The 13380-nt window shown below is 34.9% G+C and overlaps 2 protein-coding genes across 2 annotated transcripts; one reads left to right on the forward strand and one right to left on the reverse strand.

Moving 5' to 3' along the window:
- The first annotated feature begins 407 nt into the window (after positions 1 to 407).
- On the forward strand, positions 408 to 4006 carry LOC7470905 (probable NAD(P)H dehydrogenase (quinone) FQR1-like 1). The gene is made up of 4 exons (XM_002316917.4): positions 408 to 577; positions 2290 to 2383; positions 3083 to 3345; positions 3471 to 4006. The coding sequence occupies exons 1-4, from the start codon at positions 555 to 557 to the stop codon at positions 3700 to 3702; spliced, it is 612 nt and encodes a 203-aa protein (XP_002316953.1). The 5' UTR covers positions 408 to 554; the 3' UTR covers positions 3703 to 4006.
- Positions 4007 to 7458: 3452 nt separating this feature from the next.
- On the reverse strand, positions 7459 to 10557 carry LOC7470906 (transcription factor bHLH123). The gene is made up of 7 exons (XM_002317517.4): positions 10010 to 10557; positions 9214 to 9826; positions 8927 to 9034; positions 8755 to 8820; positions 8557 to 8622; positions 8355 to 8405; positions 7459 to 8196 (listed from the first exon to the last, which is right to left on the reverse strand). The coding sequence occupies exons 1-7, from the start codon at positions 10309 to 10311 to the stop codon at positions 8047 to 8049; spliced, it is 1356 nt and encodes a 451-aa protein (XP_002317553.1). The 5' UTR covers positions 10312 to 10557; the 3' UTR covers positions 7459 to 8046.
- Between the last annotated feature and the right edge of the window lie 2823 nt (positions 10558 to 13380).

Consider the following 13380-nt stretch of genomic DNA (forward strand, 5'->3'; position numbering starts at 1 on the left):
ATCATAAATTAACAAAAAAAAATACCAAATAGGAAGAAAAAGAAATTGAGAAACCAAAACGTAAAAAATCCTAGGAAAAAAAGAAAGAAATGAACAGTAAGCAATATGGTTATAAGCATGACCACAACATTTCATCATCATCATTAATCATTAATTATTTCGATTTGAAAATTAATCAAATGCATTTCGTCCGCTTCTCTTCACGACACCCATCAGAACTTAAGAAAATAACAAAAACTTGTATTTATTTAGAGCTGGCAATATTGAATAATTATTTATTTGTCTTTTTCCTTTGATTATTTATTTGTGTTTTTTTTCTTTTAATTATTTAATTCAGAATAATATTTCAAAAAAATAATTAATCTCCCTCCTTCTCCCTCCCCTCCGTAAGGCGTAAGCAACTATAAATACGCGTTCTGGCCACCCACTCGTTTCAATTCTATAAAATCATCAACGTTTCTTTTCCTTTTCTCCTCCTCTTCTTAAAATCACACAAGCAACCACACACACACAAAAGTAGTAGATCGCTCGCTCTGCAAAATTCTTCCAAATCAATGGCAACCAAAGTCTATATTGTGTAAATCTCTCTCTCTTTATACTCTTAATTTTCCATTTCTAATCTCTTATAACCTTGAATTAGTTTATTTGTATTCAATCGCGATTTGAGCAAGGGTTTATTCTATTGATTCATTTGCAAATATTTAAAGCCTGCATTGCGTTTGTTTGTTTCTAATAAGTTCTTCTGATTTTTAGTGTCTGATCTGTATTATATCTCTAATTAATCATGCAGTTTAGAATTTTAATTTATTTTTTTATTTTGTGGATTAATTAGTGTTGCTAAGCTCATCTTATGCTTGATGACTAAGATAAGATATAAATGTGCGGTGTTGATTTTTCGGATCTTTGAATGCAATGGAGTTCGAGGTCTTGTCGGTATTCACATGATTCTTGTTTTCATGTCAGTCGAACATTTAATTCAATTATTTATTGAGTGAGTCGGTCTCAAGTTCGATCTTCTCCTTTGTAACCCAAAAGAATTAAAAAAAAAATTTATTGCTGCTCGTTTATTGTTCATCTGGCAATCCTTTCATTGCCTGGTATTTTCCACTTGTAAATCTTTTTAAAGGCTCTGGAGGAAGTAAATTTTTGTTGCTTAAGTGTTGAAGTTAGAGTATATTTAGCTCTCTCGTTCCATAAAATTTTGATAGATTAGTTGAGATAATAATTCTCTGAAGATCCAGTCTAAATCCCCATTAAAAGAAAGGCATTTGCTGCTGCTACAGAGTACAGACTACTATTTTTCATGATTTTCACCAGTTGCATGGATATCGTACTGGTTTGCGGACACTTTATTATTTCACTAAGAATGGTCAATTTAGCTGGTAGTTCTTGCCATGTTATTGGTATGAAGTCTTTTCCAATCTCATACATAGTGGGCTAGTGGGCACTATCTAGGCATCCACTATTTCGTGGGATGGTCTATTGGGGTCAGTTGGTTTATTGCTAACAGAATACAAAACACAATGAGGGAGAGTATTTCCTTTTTTTATTTTCTAACTTTTTTTATTGGGTGTAGGGGGTGTTTGAATGGGGATATGTTTGCACGTAAGTCTAGTTTGCAGATCTAGAATTCTCAGAATCCAGACATTACAGCATAAAATGTATAGTAAGTCAATTCTTTGAAAGATAGGATGAAATGATGTGGTGACCTTGTTGGCGCTGTGTCAGTTTAGGCATGATGAAGCATGAAAGTCAACCTTATCTATTTTCTCACTGTGTCCAAAATAACCATGACATATGACTCACTCATTTCAGTGGCCTGATGGTCTTCTGTGCAAATTTTTGAATGTAATGGGTATGAGGTCCCATTTATTTGTCATATCTTAAGGACTCATCTGCTGTACTGTTTGATCATTATGTATGGTGCACCAAGTATTGCAGTCTATATTAACCTTTGCTATCTAAGGTTTTCGTATTATGCAAACACTTTCTAGTAGACCAACTTCTGGTTTGGATCAGACGATCTTATGGACAGATATTCGATTGGGTTTAAAAACATGATGGAAAGGCATCACCTTTAAAGACTGTTATTAACAGCTTGTGAATATGCGATTTCATGCAACTTATTCTTATATGCTACAATCTCTCCTTCACATTCTTTCTCCTTACTGAGGTTTTATTTTTGGGGGTTTAGGGATGAGGTTATGATGAAGCATGCTTTGGTGAGACGCATGCTTTGGACTTTTCTCCTCATAATCTGTCTCATAAAATTTCTTATAACTTCTACAGGTACTATTCCATGTACGGGCATGTAGAGAAACTGGCAGAAGAGATTAGGAAAGGGGCTTCATCCGTTGAAGGTGTTGAGGCCAAATTATGGCAGGTAAGGAAGTATATGTTGAACTATTGAGTTTACCTTCATGTTGTAGCCTGTATATGATGATACCATCTTTGTTGTTGTGATGTTGAACTATTTAGTTTACCTTCATGGTGTAGCCTGTGTATGATGATACATAGTAGAATGCCACTAGAATTTTAGATTGAAAAGGAACTAGGATTCCTTTGAGACTCATGAATCTAGACTTGCTTATAAAAATGTTGGCTGCTTGTGAAGTTCTGTGGTTATCAGAATTCATCATCAACATCCATGGATCCCATGCTTTATGTGAACTGCTGCATGCAGTTTTGAAGGTTTTCAATGTCATTGCATTTATGACGATCAGTATCATCACTTTAATCTCTCTCTTAATTATGTCAATGTTGCTCCCACGTCCCAAGTTTTCTCATCTTGTTTGCCACTCAAGTTTGTAATCTAATAAAATAGGAATGCAACTTGATAGTTCAACTGGTGGCTAGGAAATCCTTTTAGTTCAATTTTTCAGAAGTTTTCTACTTGAATTGATTGGTACAGCTACTTATCATTTTAAGCACAAAATTCCACTAGCTGTCACAGTCTGTTGCTTACCATGGTTTTAGAACAGTGCTGAAATTTCTTGGATTATTTTTTGAAGCAGAGGCTCTTCCTTGTGGTTTTTAAGATATTGCAAAAAAAATGTACTTATCTAGTCCTCGTGCGTATCAGGTTCCTGAGATACTGCCAGAAGAGGTGCTAGGAATGATGAGTGCACCACCAAAGAGTGATGTACCAATCATTACACCTAGTGAACTTGCAGAAGCTGATGGCTTTGTGTTTGGATTCCCAACAAGATTTGGAATGATGGCCGCCCAATTCAAAGCTTTTCTGGATGCAACTGGAGGTCTATGGAAAACACAGCAACTTGCTGGCAAGCCTGCAGGAATGTTCTTTAGCACTGGATCCCAAGGTGGTGGCCAAGAGACCACAGCGTAAGTCCCTCTTTCTCTGTTAGCAAATTACCTTTTTCCACCGTTAGCAAGTTAAGTGTTTTACTTGAAAACTTGCTAGAAAGTGAAAGCAACGACTCTTTATGAAAATGCTGAGATTGTTACAGGTTGACTGCTATTACCCAACTCGTTCACCATGGGATGATATTCGTTCCCATTGGCTACACATTCGGTGCTGGCATGTTTGAGATGGAGAAGGTTAAAGGTGGAAGTCCTTATGGTGCAGGAACTTTTGCTGGGGATGGCTCAAGACAGCCAACCGAGCTTGAACTGGAGCAGGCTTTCCACCAGGGCAAGCACATTGCTGCCATCACAAAGAAGCTCAAGGGAGCTGCATAAGTTTTACTCGATTACAAGAATACAGGCTGGTCTTCCATTTTTTACTCTCATAAAATATGCATTTGCAAAGAATAATTGTTGATCTGTTGGTTATTATATGCTTAGTATGTGTGTAATACGATAGTATTAATTGCCAATGATCACAAGGTCGATTGTGCTTCCATTTCTCCATTCCCCAATGCATTATAATTTGATTTCTTCCGTCCTCTGTTTTCAGGACCTTTGCTTTAATCTACTCTCTTCTCTTGTATGTTGAAAAGCAGTAAGATTTACATAATCGTATGAAATAAGAGTTTTTTTTTTCCTTTTCTTTTTAAGCTGATGCCAGGCAGAGCCCTGCTTTAAGCAGCGCATCAATCTATGAAATTAAACCATAGTTCTATCAAAGTTCCTTATCTTGCCTTGCCATTGCTGATTTTACCTGCAGAAACAGTCCAATTCCGATGATGAAGGTGTTTTTTATTTGGAAATGTATATAAAATAATATTTTTTTAAAAAAAAAATTAATTTTTGACATCAGCACATCAAAATAATAAATATATAAAAAAAAATCATTTTTTTTTTAAATTACCGCTATCCGCAACGCAAACATGATGTCATAGCAGGCCCAAGTGAAACAAAGCATCAAGAATAATCACATCTAACAAAAGTTAATACAGTCGAAGTTCCACCAGCTATAAAGTATAACCTCACCTTCATGTTCTTGCTTGAAAGAAATATATAAAACACGATGGTCCGGTAAATATTAAGAGGAATTTGATTCATCAATCATTTATTATTTAGTTATTGTTCTCCGAGTAGATATGAGAACCAACCTCTTCTCGGAATACGAATCTCCAAACAAGGCTGTTCGTCTCATTAAAAAGTGTGCCCTCAAGCAAGCTTTTCTCAGCCACTCGGATTCTGGATTGCAGGGATTATTAAACATGGTGCAAATGCAATATATGATGGTGTCTTTTCCTTGTTCTAGCCTGTAAATTATCGTTTTACAACCAACACGTAGAAGGGTTTAATTTGGCTTCTTCGCAATCAATGAACTTCGAATTTTCATTGCAATCAGGCATCTGTCACCAAGAGAAGTGTTGCAACTCTCAAAGCTGTTATTTCTTCCCGTAATCCGGCCAGCCATCCAGTCGCAAGCGAATTCTCCAGTCTCACCACTCTTTACGTGTAACTCACCTATAGCTTTTCTTTCTCTGCCTAAATGCTTGACTTCCCTTTTCTGCTTATGCAGTAATCAATTCTTGTACCAATAAATAAAACTTTGTACTACAGTATCTTCAACTTAATATATATATGATTCGACGTTAAATTCTGTGCTCGATTTCCAAGGTAGCTAGGCTGATGTAATGTATTACCTCATATCTTCTTCTCTGCTTTATGCTCATGCCATGCTTGCATAGTTGGATGCCCATTAGTAGTGATAATAAAAATCTCAAGCACTCATTGTCTTGCAAGTTGACAAATATAAACTCTCATCAAAACATTTTTAACTCCACTGCACTACCCAGAACAAGAGTCTTAGGGCAATCATTTTTACCCTAAACAATTACAAGATTCCACCTTTTCTCTCTAAATATGGCTCTCCTTTCCGATACATTTTAGATTTAAATCTTAAAAAAATTATGCAGTGGTAATTTTGCTGCAGCACTGGCTGACAAAAAGCTCATGGAACTTTGAAAATAAGGTTTCCAATTGATGAAATGATCGAAGAGGAAACAGTCCCTTTAAACTCACATGATGAGTACTGACTGAACATGAGCAGGCAAAAGCTATACTTAAATGCAAGATAATGATGGTATTAAACTAGCTGAAAAACCAATTCTATTTGTTGCAATGTCATTGGATTCGACTGGTCTAGCTAGCTAGTGGTATCTAGCCTTGGAATTTATGTCTTAAATTTATATAAAAAAAAAGGATATGATGCTCGTGAACATTGAAAATTTTCTGTACTTTAAGAGAAAGATGTGTTTTAAGTGCAAGAATTAAATCAAACAAAGCTCCTAGAGCAATCTTTGTTTGCTTCGATCCTTCTTCCTTGAAGGGTTTATACAGATGTCATCTTTTCTTTTGTGGAAATTTCTCTTTGACAATTTGAGTAACTGGAGCAGTCTCCAGTTTCCTACTCCTCTCTACTGCCCTGAAGAGGTCCAGTGCCCAGGATGATCAGTGAATCACGTGCATGCATGTGGAAGTGTAATATCCTGTATCTTGCAATATACGATGTATATATAGCCCAATTAATGACATTATATTATATTGGTAAAGAATGTCTATAATTAATTCCTTCCAAGTAAGAATCTTTGTCAACATTAATACTGTAACTCAGCTGGGCAGGATAGTATATTGAGATAAATATGAATATATATTGCAAAAGTGAGAAAAACAAGAAAGAAAACACAGATTTAATGTGATCCGATAATGTATCTATATTCATACGAGCGAAGAGTTATATTTTTTTATGTATCAAATTAGATTTACATGATATGTATTTATAGTAAATCTCAATCTTAATTACAAGAGTATTAATAATTAATTTTAAATAATATTTTTTTATTGTATTTCTCCACTCTTCTCATTCCACTTTACTTCGATATCTATACTATAAAAAAAGTGCATTTAAGAATCAATAAAAACTTGTAATAGAAGACAAACATATAGATAGGAAAGTAAGCTTTTGAAATCTTGAAGTCACATGGAAGACTGTAATATTGGTGAAACAATAATCAACTCTTAGATTCTATGTTTTTTAGTAAAGTTGATGTAACTTTCAGTAACTTTAAAAATCATAAAGTACTTGATATATTAATTATAAGGTCCCGAATCCGGTGCTGAGCTTAAAAAACAATAAGTTTCTTCATGATGTAAGATCATAATTTATTGCATAATTAGAGGATTAAGCAACAAATTAATTCCAAATAATTACTTGGAAAGATTCTTTCCATTTTTTTTTCTTATTCGTTCTTGATTGGCATCTTGACACGATCGATTTCCATATTTCGTACACAGAGGTGTCTTGAAAACAAAAATCATCACAACTTGAGCCCTTGTTTGCTCAAATTTATACACAGAAATCAATCATTGCAACGATTGGAAGAGGATAAATGGTTTCTCTCCAGTCCGTCATTTGATACACAAACTTTTACTCATCTTCTTGTTGCTTTCTTCAGAAGAATTCAACATCAAAGTTCTCACTTTCCTCCTACAACACATATATATTTCTTGGGTTCCCTTTAATCATAATTCATAAATACAAACAAGCAACCCTTGAAATAAGTAAATAGGATCATCTATTCATAGTTTCCAGCAGTCTTAAGCATAAAATTAATCAGCTCTAATTTTTTTTTTTAATGTTTCTACATGTGAAAGTAAGAGAGATTAATGAATAATCGGCTTGCCTTCACCTTCCAATGGAAGCCCCTCAATGTGGCCATTGGATGAAAAGCACAAAAGCAGAGACTGATAGCATCTACACACACATACCTCCATCCCTAACATTTGATGAAAATAAAAACCTAAAAGAGGAGGAGGTGTGGACCACCTTCTGACTTCCACTAACAATATTCCAAACACATAAACAAATCAAAAGTGATATTTCCAATCAAATGACATCCCCACACTCACTCCCTATCCTGGAATTCAATTATTCCTTTTCATTCCTTTTCCCTCTTAGTTAAATCAAAACTGAAGCTAGTGCCAGTTCTATTCATGAAATATATATATATATATATATATATATAGCAGTAGAAAAAAATATGAAAGACAAGAGTTTCTTTATATATCTTCTACTAAACTCAGCTACTTAATAACAGATTAATGTTATCTAAACTAAATCTTCTTGACAGTACTTTCCCTAAAATCAGCACCTATTTTCGTTCCTGACCCACGTTTATTACAGCAAATAAGATACTTCCAAACATTGGCCATATGCATCCTTTTGACTTTCCGAGAAATGCATTAAATCTCTTTGAATGTACTAGCTGATATGGTAAGTGAGCCTGCCTGCCTTTAAGATTATCTGAAGAGAGGATTTAATCTCGATCAACACAGAAACTGGCGCTAACATACTTCTAGCCGTCGAAACAAAAATATCATTTTGCTTGTAGCTGGCCGCGTGTACCCTTGGAGAGTCATTTCCTTTTCTTTCTCTTTCACAGTTTCTCTACATAGTGTTCTTTTCCATCCAGAACTACAGTTAATATGGGGCTTCTTTGTTTTCTGTTCCTTATTTTTTCTATCGTTAATCTTATCATTCCCAACTTGGCTAGGGTTTGATAAGATCATATACACTAGTTGCATAGAATCTGTTCCCATGCCCGAATTTTTTACCATCGTCCTTTCCTTTTATCTGAAAGTCCCTCCAAATGTGGGGGTCCAAAAATCAACTGTGGTCTCATGAGTAACCGGAAAAGTGCTCGATACCGGTACTAAACATAGCCCTAGGCTTCTAAGATCTTGTTTTTGTCCTTCAGAGTCCCTGGACTTCTCAGAACTCTACAGCAAAAAAGAAGATGCCATATATCAATTTCATGAACAGAAAAAAAGATTCTTACTCCTTGATATTAATTGAAGAATTTATAGTTAAGTATTGAATAATCGTTGGAATAGTTACTATATGATTTTATACTTCTGGAGGGAGAATATGATTGTACCTGCTGGTGGTGTATGGGAGCTCCATTTTTCATGTATGGGGTGCACAAGACCTGAAATATAAAATTAGAAGATGAATATTATAGAAATGCTAGACAAATCTACACTTAATGGATGAATGCATTACTTACAACTCATGTCCTGCATCATTTCTTTAGTATAGTTTTCACTAGAAGGATGCAAGATTTGTATAAGATCACTTACAGTGACTTGCTCATGGAGGAATTTGATGTATTCAATAGCTTCAGAGAGAACCGAGGCTGTATCAGTCTGACATGATAACATGATCACAGGCCAAAAAGGCAATCATTGATAAGCTTTAATGATTCAAGAATGAAAATGATCTGTCACTATTTACTCTTCGTGAGAGTGAGCAGCAGAAAAACAAGAGAGTTAACTTACCTTTCCGAAAGGTGAAACCAATTGTTGGAGTGCAGTGATTCTGTCCCCCATCTTCTCTTTCCTCGCCTACGATCAAAGCTACTAATTCTCATTCATGTCTATAAATGATGGAAAGGATAAAAAGCTTGTATAGACTCATCTTGTCAAAATCTTTTCTTAAATTTTTTTGTACCTTAAAAGCTGGCGAAGGTGATGGTGTTTCATTTCTTGGCCTTTTTGCTCCTGCTTCACCCCCACTTTTCTTTACTGCTGTATTCGAATCCCGTACTTCAGATATATTCTGCTTGGAAAAAACGAGTGATCCAAAAACTATCAATCTCAATAGTCCAAACCCTAATCTTGAAAGCACAATTAATTACCATCAATCGAATATCTGTAAATTGCATTTAGCTATATATATAAGGCTCAGGCGTAAAGATGCCTGGTTGTACTCTTCCATTATCATTTATATTTGCATACCTTAGGTTTTTCATCGAAATTGGATGTGGTAAACTGCGGTTGCATCGACGGGAAAAAGCTCGGACGGACATCACTCATGGCACTTGAAGATGCATTCCAAAAGGGAGCATTATTGGAGAGGTGCAACTGGTTATGAGGAGGCTGTTTGGGTGGTGAATTTCTCAAGAATTGAGGTATTTTAGACCAAGAAGGCAACAATTCATTAGTGCTAACACCATAATTTGCCCCATATGCATAACCCATCGATCGGTTGTCGAACGAAGACTGCTGTACTTGATTATCTGATCCCAATAGTCCTTGCAACATAGTTGAAGGGCTTCCATATATACCTGATGAATCCATTGGGAAACTAGACTGCAAGCCTTGACCTGTCACAGTACTATCACTGGAGCTCCCGTGAGGACTAAACTGTGGTTGATCTAAAGAAAAGCCCCGATTCATTTGCTTAAACTCATTCATAGAGGAGTCTCCACTGACCCCAGCGAACACTCTCTCTGATGATCTCCACTGAGCTTGAGAAGATCCAATCCCAGTTTCTTGCTGATAATTGGTGCTTGAACTCAAATTATCTTGTAGCATCGATCGAAAACTGTTCTCAGACTTATCTCCGCGACTGCCAAAAAAATTTGAGCTTTAAACTCGATATTTATATTTTTTTTATAATAATGGAGTGTATTAATTAAAAGGTAGTCATTTTAAATTCGGTAGGTATGCATATAAAGAAACAAAGAAAATATACACATGAAGCAAACTCGCATAGCTAGCGTTACGAGTGTGTATTTGTATGTGAACTTACAGTAAGGCCTGGTTCCAATCAATGGCTGGTGAAGAGAGGCCTAAACCCATCATATGCAAGTCAGCAGAAGAATCATGGCCTTGTTGCAGCTTCTGGGAATCATGGAAAACAACAGAACTATCCGAGACTGAAACAGTTTCCATAGAAGACCTTCCTTTGACATCAACCATTTCTGTTGGCCAAGCAAAGCTTCCTAAACTAGTATGTCCCGAAGTTGTAGATGATGATCCAGTACTATCAAACCTGTTCCTGCTTGATGAAGATGAATCCCACCAGTTTGTGCTTGTGTACTCGTCTGCCATGGCTTAACTATAGCGACTGCTGCCTGGTCTCTGTGTGGTTGTTGTGCGCAAGATTCTTGTGCTTTGTTTCTTAATTTCTTGGATGCTTTTACTAAGCTTCTATGGTTACATAAAATGATAGAAAACCGTTCAGTGCAAAACTCGAGTATATATAGGAGTGGTAGCCAAAGTGACCATTTGGGTCCTGTGGTGTGCTAACGAAAGAACTAACCGGAATGTTGGCGGTTGACCTTTCTCTCTGTGTGTGTGAGTGAGTGACTAAGGAAATGTCTTTTTGATATTGATTTTTTATTTTTTTATTCATTTGTTTGGCCTGGCTAACAAAGAATAGTATATTTTGATACGGTATTGCCATGCCTATGAAATCATGCCAGGTTAGGATCCACTTGTGTTAATTGGAGCCACTGGGCCAATCATAGAGCAGGGAATGCCAGCCATCTCACTATTATCATCATCATCATCTATTATAATATATAATAGTTAGTATTTTCCTCAAAGCAATGATTTCTATGTACAGCTAGAGCTTCATTTTATACAGGTATTACAGCTGCAATTTTTAATTTTTAATGGTTGTTTTCATGGAGGTTTTGGTATGAGATATTTTATTTCTGAGTTTAACAAATGGAAAAAAGTATTTTGATAGATTTCACATAAAAAATATTTAAAATATATATATATATGTGCACAATTATATATATGTAATTTTACAGATATTGTAAATGTATAAATATAAATATTGTTATTAATATTATAAATATAAAACTTTGTAAGAGAATTTATACCCACATTGACAATATTTTTGTATGTGTACCTACAAAATAAAAGTTTTCATACAAAAAAAAAATCCCAAGTGGATCAATTGTGTTAGCAATAGTTGCAATAGTTTGATAAAAATCACTTCCAGTAATTTATTTAAACCTTCGGTCATGGGACAATTATTTTGAAATTGAAGAGCCATGATCACTTCACACTACATTGCTCAGAAAGTGCTAGGCACCAAAGCACACGTACGTGCATATATAGTACTAGAACAAGTTAATGATGCTAACCTAGCTAAAAGTTTCGTCACTTCACTTCCTCAATTCATTTACCGGAATTTGCAATAAGCTATATATGCATCCACCGGATTCTGATGTACCAAAATACATGCATTATTCATGAAGTTTTGCTTATTCCATTAGACAAGGAGGCACATGGACAAGGAAAAACACATAGTCCTGGGATTTAATTTACAAAGTGTTTTTTTTTTTCAATATTACACACATGGCAAACTTTATATGCATTCATGAAATTTTTTGAATTGAGCCAAATCAAACCTAAAAAACTTTTCATTCAAAACTTGAAATTTCTATGATTTATTACTAATTTTATCGAAAATATTTTTGGAAAACTACTTTTTGAAACTCATAATTGAGATGGTATGATGAGAATCACCACATATGTAAAGTGGTGACTATTTCTATTTATATTGAATTCATGAATTGATTACATATCAGTTAGAGATTGCATGAATTGATTATATATCAATTAGAAGTTAAAACATGAAAAGTATATACAATGGGATCTCCTAGCCTTTGATTATGACAAAGTATCATGAACACCCCCCTCCAACCCACCCTTACCTCTCGTGCAAGTTGAGTGCTGGATTGGAATGAATGTGAATCTTAGATCTAAAAAATTCAAAAAGAGGTTAGGAAACACTTTTTGAAAATATGTTGGCATCCTATATGTGAGAGGGCACATACTACGTTTGATGTTTGCCAACAACAATAAGTTCTGAAAGGAAATGATAGTCTAATTCAAAATGTTTGACCTTCTTATGAGATACAAGGTTGGAGCTAAAAAAGGTAGCACTTTTGTTGTCACATAAGAGAAGAGGCCATTATGATATAGGAACATATAGGTCACGAAAGAGATGTGTGAGCCAAAATAGTTTAGTTATGGTATATGCAAAGCACGATACTTAGATTCACAGCAAAATTGGGACACAATAGGGTTTTTTTAGCACTCCATGAAACCAAGTTGTCACCGAGATAAATAGAGTAGCTAGAGGTAGAATGATGAGTGTTAGGACAACCTGTTTAGTCAGCATCGGAGTAAGCAACTAAAGCACCAGAGTGCAGATGGGTGAAAATAAAATCCAAAATAGAGGGTGCCTTGGACATAGTGTAGAATACGCATAACAATAAGAAAATAATCATTGGTTAGAGTATGCAAATATTGGTTAATATGAGCAATGTCTAGGTGTGTCATAATCAAGTATTAAAGTGCGCCAATGAGAGACCAGTAAAAAGTGGGATTTAGAAAAAGAGGACCATCAACAAGCAGATACTAGGAAACAACCATGAGAATATGATCAGGTTTGCTATCAAGTAACTGAGCTCGAGTACAAATATCTTGTGTATATTTTAAATGACTAATAAAAAGACCATTCATAATTTGCGAAGTCTCAGAATTAAGAAAGTAACTAAAATTATCTAAATCTTGAGTGGTGAACTTCAAAATGAAGCTTACTAGTAAAGTTGTTAAAAATAGATGAGTTGTTATTAGTAATAATAATTTCATTAACATAAAGAAGAAAATAGATAATGTTTAAGTGCTTATGAAAGACAAATAGAAAAATGTCAACACAGCTGTAGAAAAAACCAAGTTTAATTAGAAAAGTGTTGAAGCTCTAAAACTAAGCATGATGATCTTACTTGAAACCATAAAGGGTTTTCTTTAGTTGACCTATATGATTAGGAAAACGAGGGTAATTGTTCATAAGAGGTTATTCTATATAAACATTTTTAGTAAGAGTTTCATTAAGGAATGTATTCTTAACATTAAGTTAATGGAAAGGCCATTTGTTGGTCACAATAATAGAAAACATAACACATATAGTGGTAGCCTTGATAACAAGAATAAAGTATTAGTATAGTTAAGACCAGGTACTTATGTATAGCTTTTGACAATAAGGTGAGCTTTAAATTGCTTAATGGACCTATCGGGTAGATATTTGATCTGAAACACATATTTAGATCCCACAATATTGGTGTTTGTAAGTTGAGGGACTAAAATCTAGGTGTG

Source organism: Populus trichocarpa, chromosome 11 (assembly GCF_000002775.5).
Source record: "Populus trichocarpa isolate Nisqually-1 chromosome 11, P.trichocarpa_v4.1, whole genome shotgun sequence".
In the NCBI taxonomy this organism is placed as follows: Eukaryota; Viridiplantae; Streptophyta; class Magnoliopsida; order Malpighiales; family Salicaceae; genus Populus; species Populus trichocarpa.

Coding starts and splice junctions, on each gene's coding strand:
- LOC7470905 (XM_002316917.4), top strand. CDS start 555: ATGGCAACCAAAGTCTATATTGT. Junction 2,384..3,082: donor TTGAGGCCAAATTATGGCAG/GTAAGGAAGTAT, acceptor CGTGCGTATCAG/GTTCCTGAGATACTGCCAGA. Junction 3,346..3,470: donor GGTGGCCAAGAGACCACAGC/GTAAGTCCCTCT, acceptor AGATTGTTACAG/GTTGACTGCTATTACCCAAC.
- LOC7470906 (XM_002317517.4), bottom strand. CDS start 10,311: ATGGCAGACGAGTACACAAGCACAAACTGGTGGGATTCATCTTCATCA. Junction 9,035..9,213: donor ATTTCGATGAAAAACCTAAG/GTATGCAAATAT, acceptor TTTTCCAAGCAG/AATATATCTGAAGTACGGGA. Junction 8,821..8,926: donor CACCTTCGCCAGCTTTTAAG/GTACAAAAAAAT, acceptor CTTTGATCGTAG/GCGAGGAAAGAGAAGATGGG.